This window comes from Giraffa tippelskirchi, chromosome 10, assembly GCF_054371585.1.
Source record: "Giraffa tippelskirchi isolate mGirTip1 chromosome 10, T2T-mGirTip1v1.2.pri, whole genome shotgun sequence".
In the NCBI taxonomy this organism is placed as follows: domain Eukaryota; kingdom Metazoa; phylum Chordata; class Mammalia; order Artiodactyla; family Giraffidae; genus Giraffa; species Giraffa tippelskirchi.
The window spans coordinates 150176453-150204113 of record NC_137284.1 but is presented as its reverse complement, the minus strand read 5'-3'; the positions used below and the strand labels follow the sequence as shown (position 1 = coordinate 150204113).

Below are 27661 nucleotides of genomic sequence, written 5' to 3'. Positions count from 1 at the left end.
GGTGGGCTGCCGTCTATGGGGTCGCACAGAGTCGGACACGACTGAAGCGACTTAGCAGCAGCAGCAGTGGTGTTGGAGAAGATGCTTGAGAGTCCCTTGGGCTGCAAGGAGATCCAACCAGTCCATCCTAAAGGAGATCAGTCCTGAGTGTTCTTTGGAAGCACTGATGTTGAAGCTGAAACTCCAATAGTTAGGCCACCTGATGTGAATAGCTGACTCATTTGAAAAGACCCTGTTGCTGGGAAAGATTGAAGGCGGGAAAAGAAGGGGACGACAGAGGATGTAATGGTTGGATGGCATCACTGACGCAATGGACATGAGTTTGAGTAAACACTGGGAGTTGGCGATGGACAGGGGGGCTTGGCGTGCTACAGTCCATGGGTCTCAAAGAGTTGGACATGACTGAGTAAGCAAACTGAACTGAACTGAAAGACTTCTGCTCTGTTAAAAAAAAAAAAAAACAAACACTAGTAAGAATATGAAAAGATATGCAACACACAGGCTGGGGAGAAAATCTTTGCCTATGTAGGAAAAAAGGACTTTATTGTAAAACAGTATAAAGGACTTTTACAACACAATAAAAAGGTGGCTCAGTGGGTAAAGAATCTGCCTGCAAAGCAGGAGACACAGGAGATGCAGTTTTGATCTCTGGGTCTGGAAGACCCCCTGGAGGAGGAACCGGCAACCCACTCCAGTATTCTCGCCTGGAGAATCCCACAACAGACTGTCGCCTGTTGGGCTACAGTCCATGGGGGCACAAAGAGTCAGACACAACTTAGTGACTAAGCACACACACACAAGGAAAACAAACATGTCAGTTAAGAAATGGGCAAAAACTCTGACAGACACCTATTCAAAGAAGATTCACAAATAGCAAAGAAGCATATGAAAAGATGGTCCACATCTATGTGATCAGAGAAATGAACATTAAAACAACAATGAAACATCAGTAGAATGGCTGAAAACCTGAATTCTACACCTAGTAGAATGGCTAAAATCCTGACCATTGACAACACCAAACACTAATTCAGATGTGGATCAACAGAAAGATTCATATACTGCTGAGGGGAATTCCGGAGAAGGAAATGGCAACCCACTCCAGTACTCTTGCTGGGAAACGCCCATGGACGGAGGAGCCTGGTAGGCTGCAGTCCATGGGGTCGCTAAGGGTCGGACATGACTGAGCGACTTCACTTTCACTTTTCACTTTCATGCATTGGAGAAGGAAATGGCAACCCACTCCAGTGTTCTTGCCTGGAGAATCCCAGGGACGGGGGAGCCTGGGGGGCTACCGTCTATGGGGTCGCACAGAGTCGGACACGACTGAAGCGACTTAGCAGCAGCAGCAGCAGCAGAGGGGAATTCATTTTCGTTCATTGCAAAATGGTACAGCCACCTTGAAAAGACAGGTTGAAAACATCTTTAAAAAATACTCTACTATATGAGCTACAAATTGCACTACTATGTATTTACCCAAAAGATTTGAAAACTTATGTCCACATAAAAAACATGAGCAGTAATATTTAAAGCAGCTTTATTTATAATTGCCTAAACTTAGAAGCAATCCAGATGTCCTTCAGTTGGTAAAGGATAAACTGTGGTGCATGCAGACAATAGAACAGTATTCTGCACTAAAAAGAAATGAACTAGCATGTAAAAAAAAAAAACCTGAAAAATGAAAAACTTAAATACACTCTACCGAGTGACAGAAGTCAATGTGCAAATACTATATACTGTATGATTCCAATATTCTGAAAAGCCAAAAAAATGGAGGCAATCAAGATATCAGTGGTTACCAGGGACTAGTAGTGAGAGAGGAACTCTCCCCGAGAGGGACTCTCAGGACAGTCAAACTACTCTGTATGAAAATATAATTGTGGATGCATATTATTATACACTCATCCAGTACACAGAATATACAACAGCACAAATGAATCGTCATGGAAGCTATGGAATTTGGGTGATAATGATGTATCAGTACAGCTTTATGAATGATAACGAATGCACCACTCTGTAGGAGGATGTTTATAATGGGGGAGGTTATGTATGTATGGAGACAAGGGGGTATTGGGGGTATCTCTGTACCTTTCACTCAATTTTGCTTTGATTCTAAAATTACTTTAAAAATAAAGTTTATTACATAAAAATGAGTAAAAGATATAAAGAAACACCTTGTCAAAGAAGATATGCAGATGGTAAAGAAGCACTTGTAAAGAAACTCAACACTGAATGTCAACAGGAAATTTCATGTTAAAACAAGAATGAAATACCAGTGCAGATAGGTCAGAACTGTGAAAATCCAAAATATCTCAGTATATCAAAGCTGGGTGCTTGCTATGTTTCTTGGTGGTCCCAACAAGGAATCCAAACCGCCATTCACATCAGTGCTCTGAGCAACAGGCAAGACAACTAACAAACCCTCACACTATTCCGTGAAAAGCTAAAGCAGTCTGCATGGTCCATTCTTCTCTTTCCCTCTTGAGGAAGGGCTGGGAGTGGGAATTTTCTCCTGATCCTGCTACCCTGGGACAGAGAAGAAAAGCAGTTATGGAAGGCCAAAGGCCGTAAGTTTGCCTAAAAGATTCACTGCATATCTTCTTGACTTTGTGCTAGTCTGGGATGCTACAAACTCCTGTGTGATGTCTGGTGTTCCACGAAGGCAATTAGATCTTTATTATGTTATCTCCATGGAGGAAGGGAGTTGGGGGCTCCTATTATGCCTTCTTGCTGATGTTACTTTGTAGAATCTTCATCCTTAAGTCATGTATTTTGATGGGAAATTTTCTTGACCGTTAGAAGAAAAATTCACTACACCATAATTCTGCCCTGTCTCACATTGATCTATTTTTCTGCAATACTCTGTGGAAGGCAGCCTTCACTTGAGCATTCCGTACACTGTAGACAAGGGGGTTCAGTAATGGGTTGAAGAAGGTGTAAAACAGGAAAAGGATTTTCTGCTGTTCCTCTAGATGACTACTGTCAGGGGCCAGGTACACCATCATGGCTATGCCAAAGTAGAACCCAACCACACAGAGGTGGGAGGAGCAGGTGGAGAAGGCTTTCTTCCGGCCCTCCTTTGACTGAATCTTCAGAATGGCCCAAAGGATGCGCACGTAGGAGACCAACATCAGGGAAAGGGGCCCAACTAAGATAAACACACCATCAGCAAAGAGGAACATTTCATTGATCCAGGTTTCACCACAGGTCACTTTGAGGACAGAGCTAATTTCACAGAAGAAGTGGTTCACCTTCTGGGGCCCACAGAAGGGCAGCCGTAGAAACAGACTCACTTGGACTGTGGCCAGGGAAAATCCACATACCCAGCAAGCGATGGCCAGGAACGTGCACACCCTCCAGTTCATGATGACCGTGTACTGCAGGGGGTGGCAGATCGCCACAAACCGGTCATAGGACATCACCACCAAAGTCAGACACTCTACAGAAGCAAAGGCCAAATAGGAAACCATCTGCATAGTGCATGAGAAATAGGAGATGGTGTTCTTGTGTTTCACTAGGTTTTCCAGCATATTTGGTAAATTGCTGGATGCATAGGCTACGTCAGTGATGGCCAGATGAGACAGGAAGTAATACATGGGGGTGTGTAATCTGGGGTCAAGTGAGATGAGTCCCAAGATCATGCCATTTGCCAGCAGGTTGAAGGTATATAACAGGATGAAGATAACAAAGAGGAGCAATTCCATGTCTTCACTGAGCTGAAATCCCACCAGGATGAATTCTGCGATCCGTGATTGGTTGCCCTCCATTCCCAAAGGCAGTCTCTAAGGGACTGAAGTGTGACGGGAAGGTCAGCAGTGCTGGACAGCAATGAAAATCAGAGTTACTTATGTGAAATAAATTCAAAAGAAGTTTGTGTGCTTGTCCCTGCTTCAATGAGAATTCTCTAAAATATTTCTCAGCATGTTTGTTTTTCTTACTTTATTGTGGAGTTATAAAAATTTAGGATAAGTATCGGAAATATAAACAATATTAGTATACATACTTTACCAATTTTTTCATGTTTGCTTTATCATTTTTCTCTCTCTCTGAATCATATAATAACTAAGTGCACTATAAGGCCAGCTTATCTCCAAACTGCTTGATTTTTTTAAGAGCAAGAATCATGAGATGATAACATGATTCACTATTTTAGGTATAGCATTTCAGCCCCTCTGGTCCAAGACTGAAGTCCAATGTCACATATAACATTTTACCTCCTCTAGTCTGAAGTTAATCAGTTTTCTTTCCTTGACATTGATATTTTGAAGAGTATGAGTTCTTATTTTGTATAATATCTCTCACTTGGGGTTTTCCATGGATTTCCCATGTTTTATTTAACATTATAAATTTTTGGTAGGAAAAAATGTAACCTCATTAATCTTAAAACTTTTCATGAATACACAAATAATGTTAAGTAATCCCAATATAGGTAATCCCAATATAGGTGATGCTACTGTGTATTACTTAGTTAAGGTGGTATCTCCAAGTTAATTCCATCATATTCTTAAAGAGATGAGAATACCAGACCACCTGACGTGCCTCCTGAGAAATCTTTATGCAGGTCAGGAAGCAACAGTTAGAACTGGACATGGAACAACAGACTGGTTCCAAATAGGAAAAGGAGTACGTCAAGGCTGTATATTGTCACTCTGCTTATTTAACTTATATGCAGAGTACATCATGGGTAACACTGGACTGGATGAAGCACAAACTAGAATCAAGATTGCTGGGAGAAATATCAATAACCTCAAATACGCAGATGACACTACCCTTACGGCAGAAAGCGAAGAACTTAAGAACCTCTTGATGAAAGTGAAAGAGGAGAGTGAAAAAGTTGGCTTAAAACTCAACATTCAGAAAACTACAATCATGGCATCTGGTCCCATCACTTCATGACAAATAGATGGGGAAACAATGGAAACAGTGACAGACTTCATTATTTCTGGCTCCAAAATCACTGCGGATGATGACTGCAGCCATGAAATTAAAAGACGCTTGCTCCGTGGAAGAAAAGTTATGACTAACCTAGACAGCATATTAAAAAGCAGAGACATTACTTTGCCTACAAAGGTCTGTCTAGTCAAGGTTATTGTTTTGCAATAGTCATGTATGGATGTGAGAATTGGACTATAAAGAAAGCTGAGCGCCAAAGAATTGATGCTTCTGAACTGTGGTGTTGGAGAAGACTCTTGAGAGTCCCTTGGACTGCAAGGAGATCCAACCAGTCCATCCTAAAGGAAATCAGTCCTGAATATTCACTGGAAGGACTGATGCTGAAGCTGAAACTCCAATACTTTGGCCACCTAATGCAAAGAACTAACTCATTTGAAAAGCCCTTGATGCTGGGAAAGATTGAAGGTGGGAGGAGAAGGGGACGACAGAGGATGAGATGGTTAGATGGCATCACTGACTCAATGCACATGAGTTTGAGGAAACTCTTGGAGTTGGTGATAGACAGGGAGGCCTGGTGTGCTGCAGTCCATGGGGTAGCAAAGAGTCAGACACGACTGAGTGACTGAACTGAACTGAATTCGTAATTTTAAGTACTTTGTTCCTTCTGGCTTAAATTATTCTGTACTTATCTTGTAGATTTTTTACTTCAGCTTTGAATCAAGTTATTTCACTAAAAACATTTAGTTTCTCCATAATTGAAAAAGACACATGTACCCCAGTGTTCACCATAGCACTATTTACAATAGCCAGGACATGAAAACAACCTCGATGTCCATTAACAGATGAATGGATAAAGAAGCTGTGGTACATATGTATACAATGGAATGTTATTCAGTCATAAAAAGGAAGACATTGGAATCAGTTCTAATGAGGTGGATGAACTTAAGAGTCTATTATACAGAGTGAAGCAATTCAGAAAGAGAAAAACAAATGTTGTATATTAATACATATACGCAGAATCTAGAAAAATGGTACTCATGAACTTATTTGCAGGACAGCAAAAGAGATGCCGACATAAAGAGCAGACTTGTGGACACAGGGTTGGGGAAGGAGAGGGCAGGACAGTTTGAGAGAGTAGCATTGAGACATATACATTACTGTATATAAAATTTGCTGTATGATGCAGGGAGCTCAAATCCAGTTCTCTGTGACAACTTAGATGGGTGAGATGAAAGTTCAAGAGGGAAGGGACATATGTATACCTATGGCTAATTCATGTTGATATATGGCAGAAACCAAGACAATATTGTAAGCTAATTATCCTCCAGCTAAAACTTTTAAAAAGAAGGGAAAAAAATAAAGTACATCTATATGAGTAAAAAAGAAATTTGGTTTCTTATTGAAGAATCATGTTTTTAAATCAGTATCGGGATTTATTGGACATTAAGTTATTAATATTTTTATCAGGATTGTTGCCAAATTTCTAATATTCTCGTTCAACAGAAACCATATACAATTTGGGAGAGTACCTAAGTTGTCAATCGAATAATGAATTCTCAGCTTCACTTGTCTAATCCTAACACACGTTTACTGACTTCTTTTGGAGAACATCACTAATTTAACACTACTATTAAAGAAAATGATATAAATATTATATAGAAGTTTACTTTTTAGGCAAAAGTATATTTAGAATTAAAATTATTTACACTTTTTGGTTTTCTTTTTATTTAGATAATGATAGGCTTTTAGAAATTTAAGGATTACAAATTAAAATTTCAGTGGTCTGATTCATTCTGTGAACAAATTAGCATTTACCTCATAGGAAATATTGATATCAAGTTTTCCTAAGTCTTAGTAAAACATGTCATTCCATAAAAGGCTTAAGAGATAATACATGTATGAAATCTATGGCCCAAAGTGATCATTGCTAATAACTTGTACATATAGTTTTTCATTATTCACTGTATCTATGTTTTAAAAAATATAATTAAATTATATAAACAGTTTTATTTCTCTCATTTAAATCATGCCAGGTACATTTTCCATATCAAAATGTTTCAATGCAATATACTTTAAACATTTGCATACTATTTTATTGTATACAAATATTTTAATTGATTTAATACATTACCTTCTAACCAGGTTAAATGTAATGTAATGCCATAGATTTAATTTTATACATATTTTTTGCATATGTATTTTATTATTTTCTTATTGCCTATTCCTAGACATGGGAGTTCTCAGACTTCTATCATCTTTCTACCTATATCCATCACCATCATCATCATTTATAAAAAGCAAACAAGTCAAAAAAAATCAAAACATATCAGCACTAGAAGAAACCATTCAGTGGGAAAAGATCCTAATTTAACAATCAGAACTGTAACCTCAAGTTCACCTTTCCTGTGAAGTTGTTCCTCTTTAACTTTCCTACTTTTGTCATGTTGATTCTCACATTTTAATACAATTTAGCCAAACCTGGTATAAAATGCATTTCCTGAGGTTCATTCTACGGGCATTTTCTCCTTAAGACATCTTTTTACATATATGGTTTTAATTAACCCTAAGATATGAATTTCTCACTTTGCTTCTAATCTATAGTTTCTTCTTAATTTCACTTTGGGGCTCAAAGAGGTACTCCTGTTTCCTAGATGAAGAACAAGAAGGAATGACTTGTTATTTAAGACCTACGCCATCCATTACACAGAGATGTCTTTACCAACATAGTTATTACAGGTTAAACAATATTATAAAATAATTAACATCATAACTTTCAATTACAAAATGTTGCAAACTGTGATGTGATTTTTATCACTCATGGCCAAAGCCTAGTTTCTACAAAACTAACATATTCCTCAATAATATGAGAAAAATAAAGATAGATGATACATATAGCTTTAATTCCTATGCTTGGGCTTTATATCATGGAAGGAATTAGTAATTAAGATATTCTGGAAATTATTATATATCCTTGTGAAGAATATCAGGTTTAGCTATCCTCAGATGAGGACAACCATCCCTGAAGAGAAATTCTGGAAGCAAACCAGGGTAAGTTAAATTGGTACAGGTACCTGCTTCCTTGCTACAAAAGGAAAAATAACAGGATCTTTACCAAATGGCTAGAGGGTTTCTCCCAGCCACTTACTAACACCTCCCTACTGAGCAGAAAAGAAAGGAGCTCCAGTGTTCTCACTTCCCTGGCAGGACATATCTACGATGTAGAAGGAACAGATGGTTCTCAGCCAAGGAAGAAATGAAAGACAGTGAAGGACAAGTCACATACCATCTCTGGCCTCATCACATGTAAGGAGAGGCGAACGCTCTAGATGATCTTATGTCCCTTTTAGCTTGATACTACGATTCACTGAGTTTCACTAGCTTCTGTCCACATGTGGGACACCAGGGAGGGGCTCTGACTAGGAGGAGTAAGAACCCTATGTTCAGACAGCATGGGTATCAGATGTGACTCTGAGACCCCAGCACAGGGCAAGAAGGTGGTCTTCAAAATGGTGTTTTTTTCTTTTTCCTAAATCTGATGATTCTGCCAGCCTGCTCCCCTGCTCTTCTTAAACCATTAATCAATATGTAAATAAAGATTTATATAACCGGGAGCTGCTACGACTTCTGGTATTTTTCTCAATTTGGGCTTGAATGTAGAAGAAAACTCACAGAGATAATGGGGAATGGCTGGAGCTGAGTCACCTGCTCCTTGGAGTGAGTACAGCGGATGGTTGAGTCCCAGACACCTTTTCTGTCCTGACAGAGAAGAACTCAGGGTGCTCAGGAGCCTCTAGATGTGAGGGTTTTAGAGTCTGATCACTTAAAACCAGCCCATTCCCCAGAGACATTCCTGTCGAGTCCAGGGAACAAATTACTAAGCGTCTTCTCACCATTCTGACTTCCCTACAGAATAGAGCAAAACCTACCCCTCTCCTCTTGGCTCTTCAGCTTGCTGTCAGTGTGCATGTGTGTGTATGTACGAGTGATGAGTGTATGAGTGTGTGTGTGTGTGTGCGCGCGCCTGCTTATGCTGAGAAGTAAGAACTATGTTAGAATTGCAGGGTGTCCTTCATCAAGAGGATGTTGACATAGGAATTCAATAGATCTCAGCCATACATTATGAATCATGTCCCACAGTACAATCCCCAAGGCTATGTATGTATTGTGTATTGTGTACTTTTTCTTGAAATTGCTCCTCTCCATATCCTACTTTTGGAAAGTTTCACGATGTAATAAATGTTACCCCCATGGAGCTTGTTAAGCCAACCCCTCCAAGCACTGTATTTTCCTTAGGGAGTACAGTTTTGCTGAAAAGTGTTAATATGAAAGTTTCTATTAATTCCCATTGTAAATGCTACTTTTTACTCAGAAAAAAATGGAGATTGAATACAGTCCCTCAGTGCTTTCCTGCCTTCTTTTGGTTTCAAGCTACTCCCCAAATATTTGTCCACTTTCTAAAACATTTTCCCCTTAGTACACATCCTATATTTAGAGAATCCATTGTAATCGCTCTGCTTTAAACATTTAGATGTTAAACTTGGATGATGGATGGTTTTGTCAGATCTAGAGAAAGCATGTGATCATAATGCTTGAGATCCCTTCAAATTCATGAGTATTCACATTAATTTGGCCCTTACTGCTATCAGTTCAGTTCAGTCGCTCAGTCATGTCCGACTCTTTGTGACCCCATAAATCGCAGCACGCCAGGCCTCCCTGTCCAACACCAACTCCCAGAGTTTACTCAAACTCATGTCCATCGAGTCAGTGATGCCATCCAACCATCTCATCCTCTGTCATCCCCTTCTCCTCCTGCCTCCAATCCTTCCCAGCATTAGGATCTTTTCCAGTGAGTCAGCTCTTCGTATGAGGTGGCCAAAGTATTGGAGTTTCAGCTTCAACATCAGCCCTTCCAATGAACACCCAGTACTGATCTCCTTTAGGATGGACTGGTTGGATCCCCTTGCAGTTCAAGGGACTCTCAAGAGTCTTCTCCAACACCACAGTTCAAAAGCATCAATTCTTCGGTGCTCAGCTTTCTTCACAGTCCAACTCTCATATCCATACATGACTACTGGAAAAACCATAGTTTTGACTAGATGGACCTTTGTTGGCAAAGTAATGTCTCTGCTTTTTAATATGCTATCTAGGTTGGTCATAACTTTCCTTCCAATCATACTAAATTTCCCTAGTCTTCTCTCCCAGATGAAAATGCCCTATTTTCTCACTCTTTAAATCTCCCACCTATTCTCTCACTCACAGTTTCAGCAACTAAATGATAGTAGCTGAGAACATAAAAGAAACCATATGACAATGTTCACAATCTCTACCATCACACTCACAATTTGTTGCTGTTCAGTCACTAAGTCACGTCCAACTCTCTGTGACACCATGGACTGAAGCATGCCAACTTCCCTGTCCTTCGCTATTTCTCCGAGTTTGCTCAAACTCATGTCCAATGAGTCAGTGATACTATTCAACCATCTCGTCCTCTGCCACCCACTTCTCCTTTTGCCTTCAATTTTTCCCAGCATCTGTGTCTTTTCGAATTAGCTGACTCTTCGCATCAGGTGGCCAAAGCACTGGAGCTTTCACAGTTACTAAATCTATGCATTTATCCCAACTTCTCTGCTGTTATTATTGAATCACTAGTTTGTGCTTGGGAGAAGGCAATGGCATCCCACTCCAGTACTCTTGCCTGGAAAATCCCATGGATGGAGGAGCCTGGTAGGCTGCAGTCCATGGGGTTGCACAGAGTCATACACGACTGAGCGACTTCACTTTCACTTTTCCCTTTCATGCACTGGAGAAGAAAATGGCAACCCACTCCAGTGTTCTTGCCTGGAGAATCCCAGGGATGGGGGAGCCTGGTGGGCTGCTGTCTATGGGGTCGCACAGAGTCGGACACGACTGAAGCGACTTAGCAGCAGCAGCAGTTTGTGGTTAACAAAGGCCAGCCTTTCACTTATGTGAGGAATCCCATGCAATTGGCTATCATCAAGAAGATAAGAGATAACAAGTGCTCGAGAGGATGTGGGGGAAAAAAGGAAACCTTTGTATACTCTTGGTGGGAATGCAAGTTGGTTCAACCATTATGAAAAATCATGTGGAGGCTCCTTAAGGAATTAAAATTAGAACTATGATATGACCCAGCAATTCCTTTTCTGATTATAATCCCAAAGGAGATGAAAACAGGATTTCAAAAAGACGCATGCACTCCCATGTTTACTGCAGCATTATCACCATAGCCAAGATGGGGAGACAACATGCGTGAGCATCAGCAGATAAACAGATAAAGGAGATGTCGTATATATACATAATGGAATATCATGCAGCCACGAGAAAGGAGGACATCCTGCCATTTGCAACAACATGGATGGACCGTGAGCATATTATGCTAAGATAAACCAGACCAAGAAAGACAAGTATGGTATCACTGATATGAGGAACTGCGACAAGACAGACTTCATAAAAAGAGAGTAAAATGGGGGCTACCAGGGGATTTGGGCAAGAGGACAGGATCAATGTTGCTTAGAATACAAATTTAACAGTGAGTAGTAAATCAGCCCTAGAGACCTAATGGACAGTATAGTTAATACAGACAACAACACTGTATTATAATCAAACTTGGTAAGCTACTAGAATTTAATTACTCCAACCACTATAAAATAAGGGTAATTATGTATTGTGACAGAGGTGCTAATTATTGTTACAATGACAATCACATTACAACATAAATGTAACAAATGAACACTGTACACCTTAAATTTACAAAATGTTCTATGTCAAGTGTATTGCAATTTAAAATATAATGATTGTTGTTTGGCAGAAACCAACACACTGTAAAGCAATTATCCTCCAATGAAATAAATAAATACGATGAAAGGCAAATTATTTTAGAAAATTATAGTAAGTAATACAACCTCAAACAAAAAAGCTTATGAAAATAAATCCCTAATCAGAGTTGGAAGAGTTTTTAATCTCATTTACTCCACCCTTTATTTAAAAAGCTTCTGTTTCAGTCCTACTGCATGTATAATATTATGCAAAGTAATATCATGGGTTGTAAACCTTTAGAAAGAGTGTTTCTATTTTTGAAATTAATAATCCAGCTAGGTAATATTTTCTAGATATTATTATAATAACACTTTACATTAAAAATAAATTCTTGATATTTGCATTTTCTCTTTTCTCTCCTCAGGATTCTTAGTAATTTCAATGAATAAAGTTGCTTTCTATAGGACAGTAGATGTTTTATTGTAATATACATCAAGTAATACACATCAAGCTGCCTCCTTCACAACTGATAAGCATTAACTATAATGTCCATCAAAACACTGAATTAGAATTGCAGATGTACACCACCATATTGGCCTTGACAGCTGTTCAAATTCTATTTTTATTCCTGCTCCCAAACTCCTAACACTTTCCTATCAATAAGTCCTTTTCCTCATTTATAACATATATTATGATTACTTCTTCATTCATTCAGCCATTTTTTCATACCTGTGTTCATTCAAAAATATTTAGTAAGACTTCACTATAGGTCAAGCACTTGTGATTACTATTCAAACACTGAAGATACAGATCAACTGATTAGCATAAGAGACAGAAATATTGTTTTTTAAGAATATTTACAAATTTTTAAAGTTTTTAAAAAATGTAATATTATTTACATGAGTATTTGAACTACTGAAATTGCTCCAAATAATGTATAAGGGATATTAAATGTTCTATATCATGACTAAATATCGCATATGCAAAACAACATGGTAATGTGGCTAGCTTTGTTCTCACTACACTTGAAGATGAGTATGATCATACTCAAACACATTTATTGACAGGACATTGTGTGTTTATGCTTAGGTTCAGTTTAAGGTTTATGGATATTTTAAAAGAAAAAGGAAGTGGGGAGAAAATAAGGGAAGGGGAAAGAGAGAGGTGATAGAGAGGAAACACAGGGAGAAAACAAGAGAAGATACAGCACCCCTCTCTACAGTTCCTCACCACGACTTCACAATTCCTGCAGGGGAGTAGGGGTGTGGAGGGGTGAGTCTGGGAGTGGGGTGGGGTGAGGTATGTAACAGGAAAGGGGAAGCTGAGTGCTGGATAGCTATAGAGAGGGTGGAACCAAAAGGACTTCTGAAAAGTTGACAGAATTTAGATGCTTGCTATCAAAGGCAAAACTAAGTCTGAGACACAATTTTTGAGAGTGTGAGCTTCCCTGGTGGCTCAGACAGTAAAGAATCTGCCTGCAGTGCAAGAGACCTGGGGTTTTAATCGTAGACTTTTGGCACAAATCCATCTGCTGTTACCTTTATGTCAGTAGAGGTACAATAGCAAGGAGAGTAAGTTTTTACAGTAAAAAGAGGAAATGCCGAGACAAGTCTCTGACTGGCAAACATTCTACCATGGCGTGAATTTTATTTTTGAAGTGGAGAAGTCTTTCTAATTGGACTTTAAGGACATTTGGCAGTCCTTGGTTGGCTACAAGGGGGCAAGGGGGCATTTTAAAGATACTCAAAGGCAGAAGGGTTGCCAATTTTACAGAGAAGTATTTTTCTATGTTCCATTTCTTGAAACAAGTGGGTGGTTTAGGTGGTTCGGGCGGGGGGAGCATTTAAACTGACGCAGTGGAACTCATGGGGCTGGTGGCAGCTATGACAGGCAGCTGTCATTAGGAAAGATGTGGCGGCCACCTGGCATGGGAAGCAACAGGAATGAGGGGATAATGAATAAACAAGAGTCTTGCTGTTTAAACACTGAGGAGACCACCCTAGTGAAAAAGATCATAAGAAATGAAACTTATGCCACCAGAAGATGAAACGTGAATGCCTGTAATTAGAATTTGGATTTGATGGACCAGAACTTTGGCTATCTATCATTTACAGGGTTTTGAAAAGAAATGTGGATTAAAAAAGCCCCAAATTTAAAGACAGTTATATGAGAGACTTATTAATAGGGACCAGCTGGCTTATAAATGAGTCACTACTAGGCATAGAGATGTTACTTTGAAAATAATTCTGGTATGATAACCCACTCGTTCTTTGTGGAAGTCACTCAGCTGTGTTTGATTCTTTGTGACCCCATGGACTGTACAGTCCATGGAATTCTCCAGGCCAGAATACTGGAGTGGGTAGACTATCCCTTCTCCAGGGATCTTCCCAACCCAGGGATCGTACCCAGGTCTCCCACATTGCAGGCGGGTTCTTTACCAACTGAACTATCAGGGAAGCCCACATGTTCTTTGTGGGAAGGGGGGAAAACTTCCAAGCATTTAAGCCTTTGAGGAAAACACACATGTACACACACACACACAATTTCTGAATACCAGATATGGAGGGAAAACTCTGCCCATCATAATTAGTGGAAAATACAAAGCTACCTCCAGGATGAAGAGTTTCTACAGATTAAGAAAAATACTTAAGCATTACATGTTATCCATAGAAGACCATTTTTTAAGACATTTTATCCAGACTCTGAGTCAACTAGTCAAAAACAGCTACACAAGAGAAACGCATTAGAAAAGAAAGAGCTTCTTCTACAGTTAAGGCTGTGGAGTTTATTTACAATGTGAATCAGTGAAATTTATTTCTTTAAATTCTTGAATAAGCAGAGACTTTAACCAAATATTTCAGATTTGTGTTCTATTCACCAGGTAAGAGGTACAAATTACCAAAGTTACTATCAATGCATCCCATTTCCCTCCAAGACAAATTCAAACCACAACTCTTAGCAAAGCTTAAAAAAACAAACAACACCTCATGTCACGTGAAATAACCACCATTCCCTTTTCCGGGCATCCTCCAAGCGCCGATGCCTTTAAGCGCCCCGAGAGCGGTTTGCCAGTTATAAAGAAGCCGTAATTAGGGTAGCCCTTTGAATAACGCAAACTATGCCCTCAAGTAAAGAAAGACTGGAGATAAAAGTTTCAGGCCCTTACCTTCAGTCTCTCCCTCACTCACTGCAGATTCAGAGCTGGAACGGAAACTCGGTGGACTTGGGAAAGCTGAAGTTTTGTTATGTTTCTCAAAGACCACAGTGGACTGAAGACTCCGGTGACTTTCAGCAGCAAATTTTAGTACAATTCTGAATGTTTCTACCGAAGTTCCTTGGTCAGTAATGGCGGCTCCTTTTCAGAAGAGCTCTCCCACTAACGGTCTTATTTCTTTTTCCCTAAGCTCAGCACCTCCTGCGGCTTTTCCGCTGCCTAAACAGGCTGGTGTTGTGGGAGCCGGCTGGTGTTGTGGGAGAGTCTTCCCTACCCAGATTAAAGACTTCAGAGAGCAATGACTGGCTACTGGGTTTTGGGAGGACTTTTTTGGGTTTTTTTTTTTTTTTTTGGACCCTTAAAGGGCACATCATAATCACCTGGGAAGTTTTAACAATTCAGATGCCAGACTACAGCGTCCTCATTCTGAGGACACAGGTCTGGGGTAGAGTCCTGACCGGCTAGTCTGTCAGGCCCCCAGTGTGATGTGGTGACAATGGTGAGGCTGGGAACACTGGATAAAATAACTACAAAGATGTTGGGGGTGGGGGCGGGGAGCGACGTGTTTGTAAAATAAAGCTAATTTTATTCTGTTCCCCAAATAAGCTTTAAATAGGAGAACATTAGGGAGGATCATTTTGATTAAGAGAACCTGGCCCTTCTTAGATCTATCCCACCTGCAGGAAATTAGAAGGGGGAGAAGGAGTCCACATTATAATCAAGTTGCATTCGTTTTCCCTACCCCTTTGTCCTGTTGAACAAGGCCTTTGGGGCTGGGGGAGGGGACTCTGGATATGAGGAACCAACGAAGATACTTTCCCCTGCAAGGAGATCCAACCAGTCCATCCTAAAGGAGATCAGTCCTGGGTGTTCACTGGAAGGACTGATGCTGAAGCTGACACTCCAATACTTTGGCCATCTGATGCGAAGAGCTGACTCATTTGAAAAGACCCTTATGCTGGGAAAGATTGAAGCCGGGAGGAGAAGGGGATGACAGAGGATGAGATGGTGGGATGGCATCACCGACTCAATGGACATGAGTTTGAGTAAACTCCAGGAGTTGGTGATGGACAAGGAAGCCTGGCGTGCTGCAGTCCATGGGGTTGCAAAGAGTCGGACACGACTGAGCGACTGAACTGAACTGAAGAGTGGATCTGTCTCCCCACCACTTTGCCTGTGAAGTTCAAAAGAGGGGAGTCTTGACCTTTTCCTAAGGCAGTTTCAAAATACCTTCAACCAGTTCTTTTCCCAGTTTACATTGATACAATCCAGTCCTTACAAAAAGTGCCAGATGGTAGAGAATCAGAAGTGGCTTCTTAGAGTGAGAACCTGACATGGAACTTCCCACCGAGGAGGCCCTCCAGGAATCTTCCTGACACCCTCTCCCACCACATCTTTTAACCCTCCATCTACTCAGCACATTCCCCTCCATCCGAGAGTCTCCCAACATCATGCCTTTGGATTGCACATCTCTCTCAGTCCACCCCCGTTCCCAGGGATGATCAAAGAGGGATTTTCCTTTGAGGTAGCTTATCTTATGGGCTAGTCCTTGACTGGCACCATCTTCACCACCTGGAGACTTGTTGGAAATGCAAAATCTTGGACTTCACTCTAAATTAATGGAATCAGAGGCCGCAGAGTGAAGCCCAGCAATCAGAGTTTTAAAAATTCTCCAAGTGGTTCTGGTGCAAACTCAGGTTTGAGAACTCCTGCTGTCTCATGTCTTCTTTTGTCTTATCCTTTGGAAGAGAGAGAGAGAACAAAGAGGACTTGCTTTTACCTGGAAACTGTATGGGAAAGGGAAAGACAATAAACAAATAATAAATAAATGCACTGAAAATAGAAAAAAAAAAACAAGTTTGCCCATATAAAAAGATAACGGCTTATTCAAGATACTTGCATTTGGTTAAAGACCTCTTTGAGTCTCCATGACTGCAGTTGAGAAGATGCTTATGCTTTCAATGAAAAAATTTGGCCAAGTTGATCCTTAATATTTCTTCCAATTCAATGGATCCATGACTTTTAGGATTAAGAAGCAGCAGCAAGGAGTAAGAATCATTAAGAATATAGAAAGGAATGCTGTATTAAGTTGGGAAATACATATATATTTAAAGACAACTTCTCAGATAAAATAATTTTGTGCCCACATCACAGTTTCATTTCAAATATGCTGGTAAATGAGAAGTTGCTGGGCTTCCCTGATGGTTTAGATGGTAAAGAATCCTCCTGTCAATGCAGGAAGCCCAGGTTTGATTCCTGGTCGAGAAGATCCTCTGGAGAAGGAAATGGCAACCCACTCTAGTATTCTTGCCTGGAGAATCCCACGGACAGAGGAGCCTGGTGGGCTACAGTCCATGGTGTCGCAGATTTGGACAGCACTGAGTGACTGACACCTTATAAGCCTCACTCAAAGATGCCCCCTGCTGGTAAAAGCATTTTGTAGGGAAAAAGGGAGGCAATAACCATAAAGAAATGTCTGGTTAAAGATGATTTGATTAGCCTCAAAACGGACTAAAATGTAAGTAAGTTCCAAAACTGATAGTCAGCTGAGTGGGCAACCCTACATTCCCAGAAAGGATCTTGAAAGATTATCAAAGTGTCTTAGAAAACTGTTGAAACTTTATCAGAATTCTAATCACTTTCAGCAGGGGACTGTGAATTGCCTCTTCCAAAAAGGCCTGTCTCACCACAGGTTTAAGACAACTCCTTCAGTTTCCAGTTCTTCTCTTCTCATTGAGTTTCTTTTTTACTTTTTTCACTTTTGATAAGTCATTTGAACTTCCTGAATATTCCTGATTGCTTCATCTATAAAGTGGGGGGAATAATTTCTTCCCCAAATGAAAGAATAAGGCTATAAAAAAACAACTGTCTCTTTAGAGTCTTCCAAGGTCTCTGACTGACTAATCAAAACTCTGGGCTTCCCTGGTGGCTCAGAGGGTAAAGCATTTGCCCACAGTGCGGGAGACCTGGGTTCAATCCCTGGGTTGGGAAGATACATTAAAGGGGAAAGTTTTCTATTCTTGGATTCTGATCCTACGACAATGCCAAGCTGTGGTAGATTTATTTATTCCATGTGATTTACCAGTGAAACACTTACACAGTTCCTGCTATGTTTATGCATGCCCTATGCAGTTACAAAAGTTAACTCAATCTGCATGATTACCCCATGAGGCAAGTGCAATTCTTCCCATTTTACAGGTGATAGAACTGAGACAGAGACTGAGACTGAGACACTGTTTAAATAACCAGCCCAGACACAGTGTCTGGTAAGTACCAGAGCTTGGATTTGAACTCAGGAATCTGCATCCAACAACTGTGCTCAATAAACAGTTATTAATTGACACCCTGTCTCACTGCTTGATTCACCACCAATCAGGTTGTGCCTTGTCAGGGATGAAACAATGAGAGATAATTGTAAATAAGTTAAACGTTAGAGAACCCCAGTAGAAGGGAATGAACCACCTGGACCAGGTAATTAAACTGTAGCCTGGCAGGCTCTAGCCTCCATGGGGCTCCAATCCCATGGACTGTGGCCACCAGGCTTTTCTGTCCGTGGAATTTCCCAGGCAAGAACACTGGAGTGAATTGCCATTTCCTTCTCCAGGGGATCTTCCCTACCCAGGGATCAAACCCATGTCTCCTGTGTCTCCTGCATTGGCAGACAGGTTCTTTACCTCTATAGCCACTGGGGCTTCTAATTAAAGCCTAGGTCATTTTCTTTTATTGAATTGTATTGCCCACTACCTGCTCTGATTCTTGTGTACTTATATTTGTCATCTGTCCCTGGATTGAACCTTCTATGACCTCCATGATCTAATGCCTGGCGATCTGAGGTGGAGCTGATATAGTAATAATAGAAATAAGAAAGTGAAAGACACTCAGTCGTGTCCAACTCTTTGCAACCCCATGGACTATACAGTCCATGGAATTCTCCAGGCCAGAATACTGGAGTGGGTAGCCTTTTCCTTCTCCAGGGGATCTTCCCAACTCAGGGATCGAATCCAGGTCTCCTGCATTGCAGCCAGATTCTTTACCAGCTGAGCCACAAGGGAAGCCCTTGAAATAAAGTAAAATAAATGAAAGCAAAATAAATGTAACATGCTTAAATCATCCCCAAACCATCCCCCCCACCCTGTCTGTGGAAAAATCGTCTTCCATGAAACCGATCCCTGGTGCCAAGGTTGGGAACTGCTGTTCTACACCATAGGCACTGAGATTAGTATTTGAGAAAATGGTAGAGAAAGTGACCAAGAAGCACCTCTTTTGACAAATGAGAGCTCCCTACCCATGTACAGTTAGCACTTGAACAGCATGGGGATTGAACTGCATGGACCCAACTATATGCAAATTTGTTCAAAAGTAAATACTATGGTGCTACACAATCTGTGGTTGATTGAATCCACAGATACAGAAGAGCCACCTGTATGAAGGGCCAACTATAACTTATACACAGATTTTCAAAAGCCCATGTTGTTTAAGGATCAACTGTCAATGCTGCTGGTCACTTAGCAGGTTCTTTACATTATTCTTAAGGAAAAAAAAGGTACCATACCTGGATAGAAGATACTATTCCCTTGATTTTTCAAAGCCCTTGCCATTGTCTTGCGGCCATAAAAGATATTGTTTTCCCAGATAGTAGATACTATTCCCTTGATTTTTCAAAGCCCTTGCCATTGTCTTGTGGCCATAAAAGATATTGTTTTCTCAGATAGTAGAAGAATGAAAGGATCCTTGCTGGGGATAAGAAACCAGAGATCTCTGGAGACTCTGAAGGCAAATGAACAATATTAATCTGGCATAATAGCGATAACTAGTAAGTATACAACTGCTGCCAACACAACTGCTTCTTCAGCTGTGAGAGGCCCCAGAGCAGGACCCCTGCATTTGGAGGCAGAGCTCAAGTGGAGAGAGCCTTACTTCTGGGCAGCTGGACACACGACTCTGTTCATATCGTGTCCACAACTGGGGACAACTCTCAGGCTTCAGGCTTGACCACTGGCCTCCAGACATTATGTACTTGAGAACAGCATTTTCTCAGTGTATGTTATGTGTTAAGTTCTGTGCTGATGCAGCATCTTATTGGCAGATCTTAATTTTCTATGACATAAGATTGTTCCTATTTCACCATGAGGGTCCTATATTTTAAGTACTGACTCCAGCCACACAATAAATAGGGAAAATGGGATTCATTCACTTGTCTCTCTGACTCCAATCTAGCAGTGTCTGCTTTTTTAACCTGATGTATCTCTGAATCTTTGACATTTGGGTCATTGTATTTTTTTTAGTAAAAAATAAACTTTATTTTATTTTTTATTTATTTTTTTAGTAGTTTTTCAGTGCTTTATTCTGAGTCTCTGTCTCTCCCAGTTTTGAGTTAAATTTTTTTTAATATAAATTTCTTTATTTTAATTGGAGGCTAATTACTTTGCAATGTTGTAGTGGTTTTGCCATACATTGACATGAATCTGCCTTGGGTGTACATGTGTTCCCCATCCTGAACCCCCCTCCCACCACCCTCCCCACCCCATCCCTCAGGGTCATTCCAGTGCACCAGCACTGAGCACTTGTCTCATGCATAGAACCTGGACTGGCGATTCGTTTCACATATGATAATATACATGTTTCAATGCCATTCTCCCAAATCATCCCACCCTCGCCCTCTCCCACAAAGTCCAAAAGACTGTTCTATACACCTGTGTCTCTTTTGCTATCTCGCATATAGGGTTATCATTACCATCTTTCTAAATTCCATATATATGCGTTAGTATACTATATTGGTGTTTTTCTTTCTGGCTTACATCACTCTGTATAATAGGCTCCAGTTTCATCCACCTCATTAGAACTGATTCAAATGTATTCTTTTTAATGGCTGAGTAATATTCCATTGTGTATATGTACCACCGCTTCCTTATCCATTTGTCTGCTGATGGACATCTAGGTTGCTTCCATGTCCTGGCTATTATAAACCATGCTGTGATGAACATTGGGGTACGTGTGTCTCTTTCAATTCTGGTTTCCTTGGTGTGTATGCCCAGTAGTGGGATTGCTGGGTCATATGGCAGTTCTATTTCCAGTTTTTCAAGGAATCTCCACACTGTTCTCCATAGTGGCTATACTAGTTTGCATTCCCACCAACAGTGTAAAGCTGCTATCCAAAACTCTGTAAGCAGCCTTACACTGTTGGTGGGTCATTGTATTGTTTTGTATAACGCCAGTGTTGTGTCCAAATGTGTGTGTGTGTGTGTGTGTGTGTGTGTGTGTGTGTGTTCCCTCTTCCATGACCTTTTTTGTGAGAATGAGAGCTTTCAGTCAGGATACAGGGTAGAACTTGTCTCCACTGTGACTTAGTAGAAACTTAATAACTTCCAATTACCAGAAGGCTCCTATACTGGCCCTCTCCTGTAATGAAAGGTTCTATAGCTTTCCTATAATGCAATGTACAATAAAGTATTCACAGCTACATCAGAACAACAAAAATATAGCTCTAACATCTTGACAGTGTTACAGGAATGAAAGGGAAAATGTATAGCTAAGAACAAGTGTGAAAATAAAATTATGCTAAAAAATTATACTCTAAAATTAATTTTGAACCATATAATAGTTTAGAGATGCTGGTTTTTATTACCTTATTTTAAGAGCATTAAATTTTATTCTCTGTTTTTTTCCATTCATTCTTTCTGTAAAAGAAATAATATAATGGGGAAATGCTTTATATTTTTACCTAAAAATGCATTATGTTTAATATTACAGCCATATGATGATTTTTCCTATTTTCAATTATGCAGAGAAAATAAACATTTGATTCGCTGGAATAACTTTATAGACAAGGATTGCTTGTATTGCTGAATATACTTAAACTTATTCAAAATATATAGCCTGACATTTTAGAATCTGAGGTACTGACTTTGGGCAACAGTTAACCAAGTTTTTTTAATTCTCACTGCGAGCACTGAATTGAAACACTTTGATCTTCTCCAGAACTATTTTATTTGAAGAACTTCTAACTCTAAAAATGGTAGCAGTTTATATTTTAAGGATTCTCTTTATTTTAAAATTATAATTACAATTATACATTGGCAGCATGTGAACAATTTAGGCATAAAATAATTATGGAAAAAACTTGCAGCAAATCAGTTTGTAAAAATAATTATCAAAACCTGCAACAAAGAATTTTGTAAAAATAATTATCTTCTACCAGGCTAAGCAACTCTATCTATGTGTTTATTTATGTGTAATGTCTAGAGCAGTAATCTGGACTTCACCTTTTTGGCTGGTAGTCTTTTTTAACTCCTATTATATCTACTTACAGTGTTGAATATTATATATTTCATGCTTTGGGCACTATATATTTTTAAAATGTAAGTTAATTATGATCAATTTTGTACTTAATCTAGAATTTAACTCTTGAGGTAAATAAAATTTTCATGACCTGTCAGAAAATAGTGAATAATCAATGTCATTATGATGCATTTAATAATAAAACTGAAAAGAGTCTGCACAGCAAAGGAAACCATCAACAAAATGAAAAGGCAGCCTATCAAACGAGAGAAGATATTTGGAAGTCTTACAAGAGGTTAATATCCAAAATATATAAAGAACTCATACAACTCATAGCAAAAAAAAAAAAAAAGAGAGAGAGAGAGAAACTAATTTTTAAGTGGGCAGAGGATCTGAATACTTTTTCCAAAGAAGACATACAGATGGACAATAGGTACATTGAAAGGTGTTCAATATCACTAATCATTAGGGAAATACAAACAAACCACAATAAGATACTATCTTACACCTATTAGAATATCTATTACCAAAAAAAAAAACCCATGAAATAACAAGTGTTGACAAGGATGGGGAGAAAAGAGAACCTTTGCGCACTGTTGGTGGTAATGCAAATTGGTATAGCCACTATGAAAAACAGTATGGAGGGTTCTCCCTCAAAAAATAGTATTACCAAATTATCTAGCAATTCCACTTTTGAGTATTTATCCAAAAGAACAAAAACACTAACTCAAAAAGATATATTTACTCCATGTTCATTGCAGCATTATTTACAATAGCCAAGATGTGGAAGCAATCTAAGCATCCCTCAATGAATAAATTGTATATATAATGGGGGAAGGAAATTTTGCCATTGGCAACAATATGCAAGGGCCTTGAAGGCATATGATAAGTAAAATAAGTCAGGGAGAAAGACAAATACCATATAATCTCACTTATATGTGTAACCTAAAACAAATATTAGAACAAAAACTGAGCTCGTTGATACAGAGAATAGATTGATGGTTCCCAGAGGCACGGGAAGGGGGTGGAGGGTGGGCAAAATGAGTTAAGGGGGTCAAGAGTGATAAACTTCCAGTTATAAAATAAATAAGTCAAGGGGACATATTACAGAGTGGTGACTTTAATTAATAATACTATATTATATACTTGAAAGTTGCTAAGATAGTAGATCTTAGAAGTTTTCATCACAAGAAAAACATTTTTGTAACTACCTACAGTGATGAATGTTACTAGACTTATTTAGGTGATAATTTTGCAATATATGCAAACATCCAATCATAATAATTTCCGTTAGCATCATGGAGACAGTTGTTCAATCTGTTTTCATAAATCCATGATACTTTTGCCACCATGAATGAGAAATAATGTCATCTATATCATAGTTGGCTCATTCTGCTTGGTGCTACACTAAACCATCTTCAGACAGGTTGATTAAAATTACAAAAATATTGGTGATGAAAATTTCAGGAACTTCAACAACTGATTAAATCTTGCCTTATTAGAAATTATCATAATCCGAGAGTAAATGTAAAGTTTGAGCAGTACTCAAAACCCATACTTCCAGTATAATTTAAACATTACTAATGAATTTTCTTCATTTGATCAAATCCTAAACTTTTATATATTTTTTACATAGTTTCTCGTTGAACTAACACTTACTCTAAATTTTTCTCTTCACTTCTAAATTATTCCATAAGGAATTTATAGTTTCTCTAAACTCTTGCTTCATCCATTGGCCTTAAAATTGGTGAGGTAGAATAATTTAACTACAGTATTTTCTGTATTGAAATTTCAACTCTACTTTGGAGGATTTCTCTTATGATATTAATTTTACTGTACTGTGTCCAGCTACTAGAAGGTGATAAGAAATTATGTATGTCTAAGTACAAAAGCCAGAAAAATATAAGAATGTAATTTTCTTACATTTTCTCTTCATTCATTAATATTCCTAGCTTTAAAAGATAGAGTTCAGTATTTTTTAAGAAAGACTAAATAATCTGATAATTTAGCTGTCCCTAAAGATAAAGGGACAAAAGATGTTCATTTCCATGGGTCTTTGCCTTATAGTCTGAGCTAGAATTTGGACAATTACCATGTTTATATCAGATTTCTCATTGGGAAATTTTTCTGAGTTTTTCTTTCAGCAAACCACACATTTTAAAAGAAAATCCCCTATCAAACAACACTGTATGTACCCCTCACATGGACCTCTTCTGCAGAGCTCTGGACAAGGCACCCTTCACCTGAGTGTTCCTCAGGCTGTAAATGAGAGGGTTCAGCACTGGATTGAAGAGACTGTGAAACAGGGACAGTATTTTCTCCTCCTCTTCTCGTTGATTGGAGTCTGGCACCATATAAACCAACATGGCTATGCCAAAGAAGAGTCCAACCACACAGAGGTGGGAGGAGCAGGTGGAGAAGGCCTTTCTGCGGCCCTCCTTTGACTGGATCTTCAGGATGGCCCAGAGGATGCGTATGTAAGAGACTAGCATTAGGCACAGGGGCCCAACTAAGACAAATACAGAAGCGGCAAGGAGGACCACTTGGTTGATCCATGTGTCAACACAGGCCAGCTTGAGGACAGACAGAATTTCACAAAAGAGGTGGTTTACTTCCCAGGGCCCACAGAGGGGCAATCTTAGGAGGAGAACTGCATGGACCAGAGCCAGAATAAATCCCCATGCCCAGGAAGTGGCAGCCAGGACCCTGCACACTCTCCAGCTCATGATGACAGTGTACTGGAGGGGATGACAGATTGCCACAAACCTATCATAGGACATCACCATCAAAATCAGGCACTCGGTAGCAGCAAACCCCAAATACAAAAAAGTCTGCAGTATGCATGGGACAAAGGAGATTGTTCTACGCTGGTTTGCTAAGTTTGCCAACATTTTGGGGACGTTGTTGGAAGCATAGGACATGTCGATGATGGCCAGATGTGACAGGAAGAAGTACATGGGGGTGTGCAGTCTCGGGTCCAGACAGATGAGTCCCAAGATCACGCCATTTGCCAACAGACTGAAGATGTAAAACAGAGAGAAGATCCAGAAGAGAAGATTTTCCATCTTTTCACTGAGATGGAAGCCTACCAAGATGAATTCTGTTACCCATGACTGGTTACTTCCCATTCCTTAATGACAGCTTGTCAAGGAATGAAATGTGATGAGAGGAGTCAGAGCTGGAGAATCAAGGGAAATTGGAGTTACTTATCTCAAAATGAGCTCAGACAAAGGTTGTGTCCTTGTCCTACTTACTCCTCAAAATCGATGACCTCTTTAACTTTTAATATGAAACATATTTAAAGATAGAAAAGCATTAAGAATTATACAAAGAACTCCCATATACAAAAACCCAGATTCAATGAATTTTAATATTTATTTTATGTTTGCCTTTTTATTCTTTTTCTCTCTATATATAACATATTCTTTCTTTCTGAGCCCAAGTTTACATTGGAGACATGATGCATATTTGCCTTAAATTCCTCATTTTTTTCTCCAAGAGCAAAAGATATTTATTTAACCTAACCACAATACAATTATTAAAATCAGACAATTTCATATCAACCTGATCTTTTAATTTATAGTTTTTTCTCTCTAGTCCTCCTACTCCCCATCTAGGACCCAACCCAAGGTTACATATTATATTTAGTGTAATCTGTTTTTAGTTTCCCTTCATTTGGAATACTCAACCTTTCTTTGTGTTTCATGACACTGATATTTTTGAAGGGAATAAGAGCACTTCTTTAGCAGAGTGTTCCTCAAATTGAATGATACAAAATTCCTCATTTTTGATTCAGATTATTCACTCTCTTCAGGAAAAACAGGTTATCCATGAGTAGGTGCATGATATTAATTTGTCCCATTGTTGGTGACACTAACTTGGATCACTTGGTAAAGATGATGCATCCCAACCATCTCCATTATAAGATCATTTTTTTTCCTAATGTAATTTAGTGGAACACCCATTAAAATTAATATGTAAAGATTCTGTTCCTCATAAAGCTTTCAGCAACTAATTTGAGCATCTATTGATTACTTGCCTGATTCAATTATTAGAAATGATGTTTACAAAATGTGGCATTTGAGCTCATTCATTGCTTTTGTATTTATGGGTTGTCAATTTTAGTATACGCAAAAGTACTGTATCTATCTATCTGTCTCTATGAGTTGCTTTCTCCTTGGAAGAAAAGCTACGACAAACCTAGACAGCATATTAAAAAGCAGAAACATTACTTTGCCAACAAAGGTTTGCGTAGGCAAAGCTATGGTTTTTCCAGTAATCATGTATGGATGTGAGAGTTGGACCATAAAGAAGGCTGAGCACTGAAGAATTGATGTTTTTGAACTGTGGTGTTTGAGAAAACTCTTGAGAGTCCCTTGGACTGCAAGGAGATCCAACCAGTCCATCCTTAAGGAAATCAGTCCTGGGTGTTCATTGAAAGGATTGATGCTGAAGCTGAAACTCCAATACTTTGGCCACCTGATGCAAAGAGCTGACTCATCAGAAAGACCCTGATTCTGGGAAAGATTGAGGGCAGGAAGAGAAGGGGATGACAGTGTAAGAGATGATTGGATGGCACCACTGACTCAATGGACATGAGTTTGAGCAAGCTCCGGGAGACGGTGAAGGACAGGGAAGCCTGGTGTGCTGCAATCCATAGGGTCTCAATGAGTCTGACATGACTGAGCGACTGAGCAACAACAACAAATGCATCTGTATCCATCTCTTCTCTCTCTCTGTTTTATCTATCTTTCAATAGGGCTCATGAATTTTTTTAATCAAGGGATTACAATTATTTATTTATCATTACATTCTTAACTGTTCTAGATATGAACCTCAAAGCTCACTGCTTTGTTATTTCAATATGTTCCCATAATTTTTGAGTACATTCTTACTTCTGATAAGATAGTTCAAGCTTTTTTTATTACATTTTCCACTTCAGCCATGGACACAGTCATTTCTCCAAAAAGATCTGATTACTTTTAGTAAAAAAAATCATGTAAAACAGTGTCTGAATTTTAATAATTTATACTTTTATCATGATATTTGCCAGATTTTTTATGTCCTCGTTGAAAAGAGTCAGCATTTAATTCGGGAATGTGCATAAATTGTTACAGAGAATAACTGATTCTTTTAATTACTTTGAAAATATATCTTACCTGTCTTCCTTTATGGTCTCAAATCAACTTCACTAAATTGAATAACAGTTTTGAAGAAAATGGTCTTGATATTGTTCAGTACTTTTTTTTAGTTAATATATACATTTGTAACTGCATGCGTGCCAAGTCACTTTAGTCATGTCCAGCTCTGTGATCCTATGGACTGTAGCCTGCCAGGTTCCCCTGTCTGTGTGATTCTCCAGGCAAGAATATTGGGTTGCCATGCCCTGCTCCAGGGGATCTTCCCCACCCAGGTATGCAACCTGAGCCTCTTATGTTTCCTGCATTGGCAAGCTGGTTCTTTACCACTAGCACTACCTGGGAAGTCCTATATTTGTAACTAGCA

At 39.2% G+C, this 27661-nt stretch overlaps 3 protein-coding genes across 4 annotated transcripts in view; all 3 read right to left on the bottom strand.

The window, feature by feature from the left end:
- Nucleotides 1–27661, bottom strand: part of OR2A7 (olfactory receptor family 2 subfamily A member 7) — a 343842-nt gene that overhangs the window by 111222 nt on the left and 204959 nt on the right. The window lies entirely within an intron of this gene.
- Nucleotides 1520–27661, bottom strand: part of LOC145523730 (olfactory receptor 2A12-like) — a 231101-nt gene continuing 204959 nt past the window's right edge. For both annotated transcript variants that reach the window (XM_081534515.1, XM_081534516.1), the window contains one exon: nucleotides 1520–3815. In XM_081534515.1, coding sequence (XP_081390641.1) covers nucleotides 2832–3764 — 933 coding nt within the window. In that variant the 5' untranslated portion in view covers nucleotides 3765–3815 and the 3' untranslated portion in view covers nucleotides 1520–2831. The remainder of the gene's footprint in view (nucleotides 3816–27661) is intronic.
- LOC145523946 (olfactory receptor 2A2-like) lies at nucleotides 24355–25284 on the bottom strand. Its single transcript, XM_081535190.1, has one exon. The coding sequence runs from the start codon at nucleotides 25282–25284 to the stop codon at nucleotides 24355–24357; it is 930 nt and encodes a 309-aa protein (XP_081391316.1).